The sequence below is a fragment of the Choristoneura fumiferana genome, chromosome 16, assembly GCF_025370935.1.
Source record: "Choristoneura fumiferana chromosome 16, NRCan_CFum_1, whole genome shotgun sequence".
NCBI classification, from domain to species: Eukaryota; Metazoa; Arthropoda; class Insecta; order Lepidoptera; family Tortricidae; genus Choristoneura; species Choristoneura fumiferana.
Window position 1 is genome coordinate 8,400,904 of NC_133487.1, and position 12,919 is coordinate 8,413,822.

General features: G+C 39.5%; 1 protein-coding gene across 1 annotated transcript; it reads left to right on the forward strand.

Moving 5' to 3' along the window:
- Nucleotides 1-5,125: 5,125 nt before the first annotated feature.
- On the forward strand, nucleotides 5,126-10,125 carry LOC141436566 (uncharacterized). The gene is made up of 4 exons (XM_074099569.1): nucleotides 5,126-6,673; nucleotides 8,211-8,367; nucleotides 8,926-9,128; nucleotides 9,397-10,125. The coding sequence occupies exons 1-4, from the start codon at nucleotides 5,126-5,128 to the stop codon at nucleotides 10,123-10,125; spliced, it is 2,637 nt and encodes an 878-aa protein (XP_073955670.1).
- The last annotated feature ends 2,794 nt before the right edge of the window (nucleotides 10,126-12,919 follow it).

Sequence of the window (12,919 nt, forward strand, 5' to 3'; positions counted from 1 at the left end):
TTTTATCATATATCATAGATTGGTGATTATATCATAGATTTACAATTTATGTTTATATATATATATTTGATTGTGATTTGATTATGATCAATAACAATTTTTTTTTATGCATATATAAATCTAACACCTATAAATTTAATTTTATTACAGGATAACATCTCAAGATTAATAAGAATAACATTACATATTTCATAACATTCCATTTCATTTTTTATCAACTTTGACCTAATGTGCGAAGTTGAATTTATTTTAATAATATTTATTAATTTATTATAGTGCAAAATCATTCAAATTCATTTTAAAATTATTAATAATATAATTTGATTTTATAGTTAGCATGCATCATCAACCATAATTTACAATATTTTACAAATCTAAGAGTTTTAGGTACATTAATTCTTTTTTTTTTTTTTTTTTTTTTATTTATCGCTGTATACATATTTAGGTAGGTACTGAAAATTATTTATTTAAGTAAGTACCTTTGTTTCTTACTAACTATTGTAAGCTTGACGCATGCACAAGGACGCCTTGGATGACTTATGAGTAGCCCCACCGATCAGGTTGAATCACCACCCTGCCGGAACGAGTAACATAATTGTTTACACTGTGATAAGGGGCAAACTGTGGCACTGGGGCCGCGCGCACGCACCCGCCGCCGCTGGCGCTGTGCGCGGGCGACTGAGGCGCGGCGGCCGGCGCGTTATCACTCAGGACGATATCATCGTAAGGCTGCAGGTACACTGAGGTTTTATTTGGATTAGTATCTGGACGCCGTGGTGAATCTATTAGTAAGTGTCGACGGTTTCTTGTTAATATGCCTCCCTGCTCCATTTGAATCAAGTACGACCGTATACCTTTAAGACGCAAAATAGTACCACTAACCCATTTTTTATCTACTCGTACTTTTATTTTCTGCCCTGGAGTTAATTCAGAGAGATCTCGAGCACTCTTATCATGAGACAATTTTTGTTTTTGTTGCCTTTTCTGTAGTTCTACCTTGACATGTTTTGGAATTCGAGGTTGAAAAAATTTAGGTGAACACGGCACTAGGGCTCGAGACTTCCTGTTGTTAAGAATTTCTGATGGGGATGCTAAATTATTAGAGATAGGCGTGTTTAGGTATTCCAATAATGCCAATCTGAAGTCAGTTTTTTCTGCATCTGTCTTTTTTAACATGTTTTTAATAATTTGGACAAAACGTTCCACTTGGCCATTAGATCTGGGAAAATGGGGTGACGAAGTTCGGTGTTCAAAACACCATTCTTGTGAAAACATTTTAAACTGATGGGACCCAAACTCTGGACCATTATCCGACATTACTATGTTGGGTATGCCCTGATGACTAAATATCAATTTCAACTGCTCGATCACGTGCCCCGAAGTTAACGAATTCAATCGAGCTACTTCTACGAACTTGCTGTAATAGTCTACTACTAACAAATATTTATTTTCTTTGAAGTGAAAGATATCTACACCCACCTTTAGCCATGCTCGATCTGGTATATCATGGGGTATCAAAGTCTCCTTCATGTTTTGATTTTTGTATGTAAGACATGCCTGGCAGTTCTGTATAAAGTCTGTGAGTTGTGTATTTATGTTTGGCCAGAACATAGATTCACGTACTCTCAACTTACATTTCTCCAAACCCAAGTGCCCAATGTGAACCCGCCTTAACATGTCGCTACGCATGGACGACGGAATAACTATCCTGTCTCCCTTCCAAGCCATGCCATACGCGACTGTCAGCTCATCTCTATAGCCCCAATAAGGTTTGACTACATCATCTATCTGATGTTTATGCGTGGGCCATCCATTTTTGATACATTTTATCAAAGCTTGCAACTCCGGGTCACCTTCTGTCACTTTTTGAATGCGCATAAAGTGTGAGTCGAAGAGCGGGTTGCTCAGCAGCACGGCGCATACCTGCGCGCGCGCGTCCAGCAGGTCTCGCGGCGCGCCCGCCGCGCCGGTCCCTGCTGGCTCCACGGCGCGGGACAGCGTGTCAGCCAAGAACAAATACTTCCCGGGCTTATACACTAATCTAAAGGAGTATGGTTGCAAACGTAAAAGCATCCTTTGTAACCTAGCCGGAGCAGCAGCTATTGGTTTACTGATTATGCTCACTAAGGGTTTGTGATCGGTTTCTATGGTAACGTCATTTCTACCGTAAATGTAAGTGTAAAACTTTTCACACGCATACACGCACGCTAGCAATTCTTTCTCGATCTGAGCGTACGCTTGCTCTGCCTTTGTAAGAGATCGCGACGCGTAACAAACGGGTAAACTGTTTTGTAGCAAGCATGCGCCTAATCCATTTTTACATGCGTCTACAGATATTACAACTGGTTTGTCTAAGCTGTAGTATTGCAGTACAGGTGCGCTGGTCAAGCATTGTCTTAAATCCATAAACGCTTTTTCATGCTCTTCAGACCAATGCCACTCGATTTCTTTTTTTAGCAACTGCCTTAGTGAATAATTCCTGTCTGACAGGTTCGGTATGAAACTACCTATATAATTTATCATTCCTAGAAATCTTTCTAGATCTTTTGTATTCGCTGGACGAGGCATATTTTTTATGGCCGATGTATACGACTCATCGGGGTAAATGCCATTTGAGCTTATTTTGTGACCCAAATATTTTATCTCTGATAGACCAAATTTACATTTGTTTTTATTTAATTTTAAGTTGATTTCTCGGCATCGATCTAATACCCTTTTAAGTCTAGTGTCGTGCTCTTCTTTTGTTTTCCCGTACACGAGTAGATCATCGATAAATAAACAAACACCCTCCAAATCGTCAAAGTGTTCGTACATTCTTTTATGGAATACCTCTGACGCTGATGATATCCCAAATGGCATACGCAAGAATTTATAACGTCCGAAACTTGTATTGAATGTACATAAATCAGTGCTGTCACAATGTAACCGTAATTGCCAAAACCCTTGTTTTGCATCTAGTGTGCTAAAGAATTTTGATCCCCCTAAATGAACAGTCATTTCATCCAACGTTGGTAACTTAAAATGTTCACGCTTAATCGCCTGATTCAAGTCTCTCGGGTCCAAACATATTCTAATGTCCCCGTTGGCCTTCCTAGCTACCGTTATACTGTTTACCCAATCTGTGGGACCGCCTACCTTAGCAATGATACCCTCGTTTACCATTTCATCTAACTTATGTTTGAACTTTTCTTTCAAGGCTATTGGCAACTTCCGTGGTGCGTGTACTACCGGTCTAATATTTTTATTAAGCTCAATTTTATATTCCCCTGGCATGCACCCCAGGCCTTCAAATATATCTGAATACTCTCTGTGGACATACTCTTCTAAATTACCATTGTGGTAGTGATCCACTGCTAGCACCAACTTAATGACTCCTAATTCACTACAGGAATCTCTGCCTAACAAAGGCGGCGAATCTACATCGGCTACTACAAAATCCAACACATAGACACGGTCCTTATGCTGTACCTTTAAGTTACATCGGCCTATAACTTTGATATCATTACCTGAGTACCCACGCAATCTAACCGTCGTCGCGCCTAAGTTGCATTCATCTACACCCATCTGATGTAAACAACTACGCGGTAACACATTTACGTCGGCCCCAGTGTCCAGTTTAAATGTAATTTGTACAGAATTTATTAACAACTCAATCGACCAATCATTAAGTTTATTAGAACAATAGTAGATTACCTGACCAGTAGGGTCCTCTTCTCGCACCTCATAAACATTACACATACGAGAAAAATGATCATAGTTATTACACTTCAAGCATCGCCTTCCCGATGCGGGACACTTCGAGTCACCATGAGTCAGTCCACACAATGTACACCACACTTTATTACCATTGTTATTACTGTAACCACGCATTTCGTTATTATTCGAGTGCGCACGATTTGTATAATGCTGGCGCGACGGCACGGGAGCAGCTGACCAGCGGCCGCGGCCGCGTCCTCTCGCCGCACCGCGGCGCGCGGGCGCTCCTCGTCGACTTACCCACATTATGTCACTTTGCTGACCACCCACATTCTGCGACTCATTGTAATATTCGCTACTATTACTGAACTCTTTACCAGTAATATAATACGCGGTATGTTCTATAGATTCCTGCTTTATCGTCCCCGCTTGTAGTTTAGACATCTGTGCCAGGTTGCAAATATCCAAGGATTTTTTTAAGGTCAATTCAGGCTCACGTAACATCCGCTCTCGTAACATATCATCTTTTATGCCGCAAATCAATCTATCTCGTATTAAGTCGTCCATTAAATCCTTGAACTCACACGACTTTGCTAACTTTTTGAGCTCGAAAGAATACTGTTCGACGGACTCACTGTCACGCTGATTACGGGTGAAAAATTTGTGTCTTTCTATAGTAAGATTCTTTTTCGGCAAAAAAAACGAATCAAAAATTTCGAGCACACCGTTTACCGTCTTTCCTTTGGTTTCACTTTGCTGGTACACATCTCGACAACGCTCACCAATAACATGCAATAAAATGTTTATTTGCACTTCAGTCTTTTTACTCGATAATTCACACGCGTCATGGTAAATCAAATACGCGCTTCTCCACTTTGTCCATTCTAATGACAGGTTTCCAGAAGTTACGTTGTCTAGGCTGTTATCAAAGATAAACGGCGGCGGTGGCGGCAATACAGCTTCCATTATCACAGCTCTGTTTCCCCAATTTATGGTATGGTTGTATTTATCTACAGTACATACACTGTATAAATCACCTTGAACCGAGCAAAATTTTTATTCTAATCCTCCGTCTGCGCCATGTCGTGATATGGAAACACATGAATAATACTACAAGGTCGGATCAAGACTGGTGCTTTATTTCATAAGCTCACCTACCCGCAATCACAATTATATAAATTACCTACAACAACAGTTTAAGTGAATAACAAAAGTATTACTTACTGTTTAACTCACGCATTTCATACTCATTTCTCATAATAATTAATCTCAACGCACCGCTCATATACCTACCCGCCATATTTGATGTACGCACCGCTTACTTATTATTCCTAGTAATTTCTAGATATTTGTTCCTAATACACATTCCGATCTTGAACTTGTGCTTATTTCTCACTTATTTTGATAAATATCTCATTTTACCTTCATCATGGGAGGCACAGAAAAAACGAGTGCATACACCAGTTCAAGTGAAGAAAATATTATGATTAAATTCCTTGAAAGTAAAAAGCAAAGTTTGTTCCACATTATTCAGGAAGTATATAATCTAAGTTTAAAGGTTTCTGACCCCGCTTATCACATTCCATTCCTTGCTAGGACACAAACCCTAGACAAGACCCGAGCTGACTATGTAGAAACGGTTGATAAACTTTTAATTGAACAATTTAAAGAAAATCCAGCCGCAGAACCGAGTTATAGCATTCTCAATACATTTGATGAGTTGTACTGTTTTATTAAGCAAAAGGAAACTACTCTGAGACAGCAACTTGAGGTTCAAAATAAAAATAATAATTTTAACATCAAATTGCCTCCGCTTCAACTCACAGGTTTTGATGGTACTCCTGGTAAATGGCCAGTGTTTTATGAAAACTTCCGCAGTGTTATACATAACAATACTCAATTAACTAATGCTGAAAAGATTCAATATCTAATTGGGTGTCTCTCCGGCAAAGCCTTAAATATCTGCTCAGGCATATCTCCAACCTCTCAAAATTATGACATAATTTGGCAAGCTCTTCTAGCTAAATACCAAGATACAAGAGTGCAAGCATCTATGTACTTGGATAAAATGATTAATCAAAGGCCTGGTCAGTCAGCTGACAATTTATTAGATAACTTTTGTACAGCTGAAGCCGCTCTGCAACAATTGCAAATTGATAATTTGGCAGATTTCATGATAACGCATATTGCATTAAGCAAACTTGATAAATCAACTCTGAACCTATTTGAACAAGCTCATAGACACATTGATATTCCCAAATTTGCTGAATTAAAAAAGTTCTTAAGTGAACAATCTAAGCTCACTGCGTTACATGGCCCAACGCCATCCTCAACTCAGTCCAGTAACAAACAATTTAGCAAACCCGCTCCCCAATTACCACAAATAAATAAAACTAAAGCATTCCACTCTCAAATCGCAGCTCCTCAAGTATCTAATAAATATGACAACAATCATAACCTCCAAACTCAGCAATTTCAACTATGTAAAGTATGTAACGCAAACTCATCTCATCCCTTATTTAAATGTGAATATTTCTTAAACCAAAACACGCAAACTCGCAACGATATTGTTCGTCAACACTCTTTTTGTATAAACTGTTTAGGATTTCACCATGTAAATACTTGTAAATCGACAAACAAATGCTCCAGTTGTAACCGCAAACATCACTCGCTGCTGCACTATGAAACCAACAATAATAATTTCAATATAAACCGCCCTCAACGCTCAGCTGATTTCCAACATACTGTTATCAGTCAAAATCATAATAAAACCATCCCACCGGCTCGTTATCAAAGCACAGCGCAGTTCACCTCGCCGCCGCCGCAAGCGGGCGACGCCACTGTCGCTGGCGCTGGCGCTCGCTATCCGTCTCACTCGCACTCGCAGCCGCCGCGTCCGCCGCTAGTGAATACTGCTCGCACTTACGACAATCAAGCGCAGTCGTCCTCTTGGCGCGAGACTTCAAATGTTGATATGGTACTATTCAATGGAAAAAATCAATCGTGTAAACAAATGTGGCGACTGACATTGACACTTGACTGACGACTGGCTGACTGACTGACTGACGTTAGCTCTAGTGATGTGAATGCTGTTTAACATACTTCAATCAGCAGTAAATAATTATTTTGAGTTTATTCATATTACATTATTTAAGTATTTATTATTTGTATGTTTACAGCTATGATAAAATAGTAGCGAAATGAAAGTACAAGTTTATTTATACCGCCTTATTTTTTTTTTAATAAATAACTTCTGTCCAATGGGGCAAAGAGTCAGAATGGCGGGTGTAAGGTGACCCGGGGCTATTGTAGCTGGGGGGGGGATATTGTATCTGAACCGTCTGATGGCATCCTTACGACCCCATTTTCTTCTCGGCCATTTTACGTTGTGTTCGTCAGAAGACTATCTTCACACAACACATATGAACATGGAGAGCATGGCGTCGTATGGACGCCATTAGACGGCTCAGATACAATATCCCCCCAGCTACAATAGCCCCGGGTTACCATTATAAATATAAAAATAAAACTATACAAAAAACGGCTAGACGGACTTTGATGAAATTTGGTATGTAGATAGCTGAACATCTGGAATAACACATAGGCTACTTTTTATCCCGTTATTCCCACGAGATAGGGATAAAATCTCGAAATAACAACCGCTGGAGTCATGAAATTTGGCATGGTTGTTTTTAATATAACGTCAATATTACGAATAAGTTAATAGGTATGCTTATGAATACGCTCTACAACCTGAACCAATAAAATTCCCCAATTTGCAGAGCCAGCCATAATTATCGGTAGGTAAGGTTGGTTCAGTCAAATAATTAATTTTGTAGGTACAGCACTAAATTTCCAGAGACTAGACCGACCATAGACCAACTTCGGTGAGGAAAAAATTATCATGTCAATTTGACAAATATAACGGATTTTCGTCTTCCAATTAATTATATAAAATAAACATATTTACACGATTATTTAATGATAAAATGATTGTTAAAAACAGTGGTGAGTTCATTGAGATGTGAATATGATCGGGATTGGCGTTCAAATGTAAGTAACTACGCAGTAATCGTGAAAAATTGCTTTGTTTACACGATTGATTTTTTTCCATTGAATAGTACTTTAACTTTGATAACAACCGGGCGATGTCTGTCACTGTTCCCGCGCGCGCTTTAAATAATGATACTACAGTATTATTACCAACCGCGTCTGTAAACGTATTTAATAACGATCAAGTAAATCGTATGCGTTTATTTCTCGACTCAGGGTCAATGAGTAATTTCATCACAAAATCTTGTTGTGAACGCTTAAATTTAAAAATAACTCCCGCGCCGTCGATAATTAAAGGTATCGGTCAAATTGAAAATCGCTCATTCGGAATAACACAATTCAAAATTTATTCACGTTTTGACTCTCGCTGTTTTTATACAGTAAACGCTCGTGTTATTGACACAATTACTGACTTTTTGCCTAACGCTGAAATTGATATGACGGAATTAACGCATCTGCAGCATCTGCCAATGGCTGATGAATATTATTACGCACCTGGAGAAATCGATTGTCTCATAGGCAACGAATTATTCCCGCTTTTACTCGGATCTAATAAATCGACCTCACCGAACTCGTCGGTCGTAGGTATCGAAACAACTCTTGGATATGTCGCCATGGGTAAAGCCCAATGTATCTCACGCTCGCTATTCGCCGCAAACTCAACGCATACGCAGTCTTTTGACGCAACTCACCCGCTCTCGCAAAACGCTCACACTCTCGTTTCTTCGCACAATTCTCGTTCTTCTCCGCAAAACTCAAACGCACTTAATTTAAATAGTCAATCGCATCTCGAAATAAATACGAACGCTAAAACTAATGAATCCGCACCCGCTCCTATCGCACCCGCTATTCTCGCGCATAACGCTCCGCTACACTCTTGCATAATATTACACTCTGCATAACGTTCCCGCTACAGCCGCACCCAACTCTGACAAAACGTTTTTCTGTCAAACAGAGTCGCTTTCGCTTGATCAATTAACGCACCGCTTTGGGAAATAGAAAATGTACCCGATAAAAAACACTTCAGCCCCGATGATGAAGCATGTGAAAAAATATTTCAAAGTACTTACTCACGCGATGAAAGTGGTAGATACACAGTAGATCTTCCCTTCAAATACTCACCTTCGGAATTAGGACACTCTTACGCTATAGCTAAACGCCGTTTTTTAAACCTAGAAAAGAAACTCGACTCATTTGACTTACGCGCCGACTATAACGCAACTATACAAACATATATCGATCAAGGTTACTTGTCTAAAGTTCCAAATAATTTTCAAGATGATAACGTCTATTACATTCCGCATAAAGCCGTTTATCGTCCAGAGAAAGAGACTTCCAAACTCGCGTTGTTCTCGATGCTGGCTGTAAAACCACATCAGGCAAGTCGCTTAACGACATTTTATATGTAGGTCCAATACTACAAAGTAGTATTTTCGAACTGCTGCTCAAACTCCGCATGTTCTCAATCGCGCTAACCGCTGACATCGAAAAGATGTATTTCAAGTGAAACTCGCGCCTAAACACCATCCGTTTCAACGCATTTTGTTTCGGTTCGACTCTGATTCGCCAATAGAGATCTACCAATTCAATAGGGTGTGTTTTGGTGTGTCTAGTTCGCCTTACCTCGCTATGCGCGTTGTGCGTCAGCTCGCCGCTGACAGTCGCGACACATATCCGCTTGCCGCTTATGAAACTGAGAACCATATGTATGTTGATGATTATGTCAGTTCTATTGACAGCTTAGACAACGCTGAAAAAACGTATGAAGAAATGATTTCAATGTTCAAATCTGGAGGTTTCAATTTAGTTAAATGGATCTCAAATGACAAAGAACTCATGTCACGCATTCCCACTTCTCATAAAAGCCCTCTCGTTGTTAAGTTTGACGATGATCCCAACGCTGATACAAAAATCATAGGTATGCAATGGCAGCCTAATGACGATAATTTTCAATTTAAAATAAACATCGATTTACCGCAAAAATGTACCAAACGCTCGATTCTCTCAGTTACCGCACGCTTATTCGATCCGCTCGGTCTCATAAGTCCAGTTGTCGCGTACATGAAGCTGCTAATACAAGAATGCTGGAAATTGCAGCTCGACTGGGATGATGAGGTCCCTGATTCTATAGTCTCCAAATGGGAAAATTTTCACAAAGAACTTCCGCTTCTCTCTGAACTTAAAATACCGCGTCACATAGGCATAAATTCTATTCATAGAATCTCATTGATCGGCTGCGCAGACGCCAGCGAAAAATGCTACGGTGCTGTCATATATGTTCGAATTGACTCAAATGATAACTCACCCGCAGAGTCCGTAAAACTACTCACCTCTAAGTCCAGGTTTCAACTCCGAATAAAACGCTCGCACGATTAGAACTTTGCGCTGCCGTCTTGCTCGCAAAATTGATTGACTCAGTACGCACGGTCCTCGGCAAGCGCTGTAACATAAATAAAATATACGCATTCTCTGACTCTACAGTAACGCTTACTTGGATACACTCACCTGCGCATAAGTTTCACACTTTTGTAGCCAATCGCATCGCTCAGATAAACGAACATTTACCCGCATCTCACTGTTTCACGTTCGCGGTGTAGAAAATCCCGCTGATATCGTCTCTCGCCCTGTAACTCCAAAAAGTTTAATCAGTAATGATTTCTGGTTTCATGGTCCGCAATGGTTGTCCGCTCCCGTCGACGCCTGGCCTGTAAAAGAACATAAGATTAATCACAATGAAATTACAGAAATACAAGAATCTAAAACTATATCTCTACCTACGCAAAATGTAAATTCAATAGAAAATACTCACTTCATCCATGATCTCGCCGAACGCTGCTCGTCTTGGTTAAAATTTATCCGCTCGCTAGTATACGTACTTCGCTTTTCAAAATTACTCGACTCACGCGGTTCTATCACTATAACTGATTTAGATCACGCTGAATGTTACGCAATACGCTACCTTCAGACTGACGCGTTTTCTCAAGAAATCAACGCAATTAAAAATAATAAAACTTGTCCAAGCAAAACTATTATTAAACTGAACCCTTTTCTTGACGACCGAGATCTGTTGAGAGTAGGTGGTCGCCTTACTTATTCTCAGTTAGATTTCGATCAAAAGCATCCGATATTACTACCCGCTAAAAATCGCATAGTTTCGCTTTTAGTAGATCACTATCACGCGTCAAATTTACACACAGGTCCCGCTCTATTACTAGCTCTACTTCGCCAAAAATATTGGATCCTTTCCGCCAGAAATTTAGTTCGCCAAAGAGTACACGCTTGTAACTTATGTTTTAAACTCAAACCGCGTATTACAAACCCTCCAATGGGAGATCTCCCTTCGATTAGAGTCTCCCAAGTCAAAGCTTTCGTACATACTGCCGTTGACTACGCTGGACCCTTTTATATTACGCATATCCGCCGTCGTGGAGTTAAAAGTCACAAAGCATATATATGTTTATTCGTTTGTCTTACGACAAAAGCTCTTCACTTAGAGTTAGTTTCAGACCTAAGTACCGATTGCTTTCTTGACGCGTTCAAACGCTTTATTTCACGCAGAGGTCCGGTCTCTATATTGTACAGCGACGGAGGCACCAACTTCATTGGCGCTAAACGCAAATTAAATGAAATTTACTCAATAATACAATCCGCTAATTATCTAAATGATTTGAGTCATTATCTTACTCTACATAGAGTTCAATTTAAGCATAGCCCACCTTATGGACCGAATTTTAATGGGCTGAGCGAGGTCAATATTAAAAGCGTTAAGACGCATTTATATAAAGCTATCGGCAGTCAAATCCTCACATATGAGGAATTTAATACAATCTTAATACAAAAATAGAGGCCTGTTAAACAGCCGACCAATTTGCATACTTTCATCAGACCCTTCTGATCTGACCGCGCTAACTCCAAATCATTTTTTAAACATAACTCCGCTTAAATTTTTACCCGCTGAAAATATCGACTACCCTCACAGATAACAGACTCACACGCTATCAGCTTTTGAGCAGAATAGTTCAAAGCTACTGGAAACGTTGGAGCATGGAGTACCTAACTTCACTTCAACAACGCGATAAATGGAATATACCCTCAAAACCTGTGAGTAGGGACGGTTGTTGTTGTCAAAGATGACAATACGCACCCAATGTTTTGGCCACTGGCTATTGTTTCAGAGGTCTTTCCTGGAAAGGATAATATAACTCGTGTTGCAAAAATTAAAACCGCATCTGGACGTATATACGTCCGATAACTCGACTCTGTCCTCTACCAACGCAATAATCATAAGTTCTCGCTTAGTTTTAAGTTTATCAACCTCTAGTAGTAAGCATTATTTTTAGTTCTCAATGTAGAGGAAACCTCTAGGCCCCCGAAGTTGGCTGCGCCATTTATTTGTTTATTTTAAATATATTTAATTAATTTTAACTCACACACACACTCACGCATTAACATGAACGCATCCATACTCTGGCAACACATCCCTCCTTTCCTATCCCGCTACCATTGGGCACCGAAATTCGAACCAAGAACGAAGAAAACAAACGACTCGAGATGACGCTATAATTTTGTACAAACGCAAAAATAAACTCTAATTCGCAAAATACCATTAAAAACTCTCAAACCTCTAAAATCTGTGCAGTGAAGTGGTGATGAACATTTTTGTGCCGTTTAAAATAATTCCTGTGTCGTGGAAACTCAATTGCTGGAGAAAGCAGCATCCCGGTGTTCAAGGTATGTCCTGCCCCTCCAGTAAGTATTTATACGGAATCTTCCAAGTTTAGTATATTCGTATTTATAAACTACCTACATTAGTAGGCATTCTCTTCTGAGAATTATTAAATTCTCAAGCAAACTTAGCCGTTATATTTTCCTTGAAAGGTTGATATACTATCCTGATTTTTTTCAAATTTTTCCACCCACCGGTTTAGATTTAGAGGGGGGGGACGCTGGAATTAAATGAAAATTTGAAATCACAAATCGAAAAATCTCTTAGCAAACCCCTAATAGTTTAAAAGACCTATCCAACGATACCCGCACTATAGGTTGGATCAGAAAAAAATCATCCCACTTTACGTCTATGGGAGGTAGTTACCATTTTTTTTTATTTTATTTTTAATTGTACAAATTTGTCGGCATAGTTTACCTATATATCCGTGCAAAATTACAGCTT

Bases quoted from the DNA above. Each gene is read 5' to 3' on its own strand.
- LOC141436566 (XM_074099569.1), top strand. From the start codon at position 5,126: ATGGGAGGCACAGAAAAAACGAGTGCATACACCAGTTCAAGTGAAGAA. The intron at 6,674-8,210 runs GTACTATTCAAT...ACGCATCTGCAG, and splicing joins AGACTTCAAATGTTGATATG to CATCTGCCAATGGCTGATGA. The intron at 8,368-8,925 runs GTAAAGCCCAAT...TTTTAAACCTAG, and splicing joins TCTTGGATATGTCGCCATGG to AAAAGAAACTCGACTCATTT.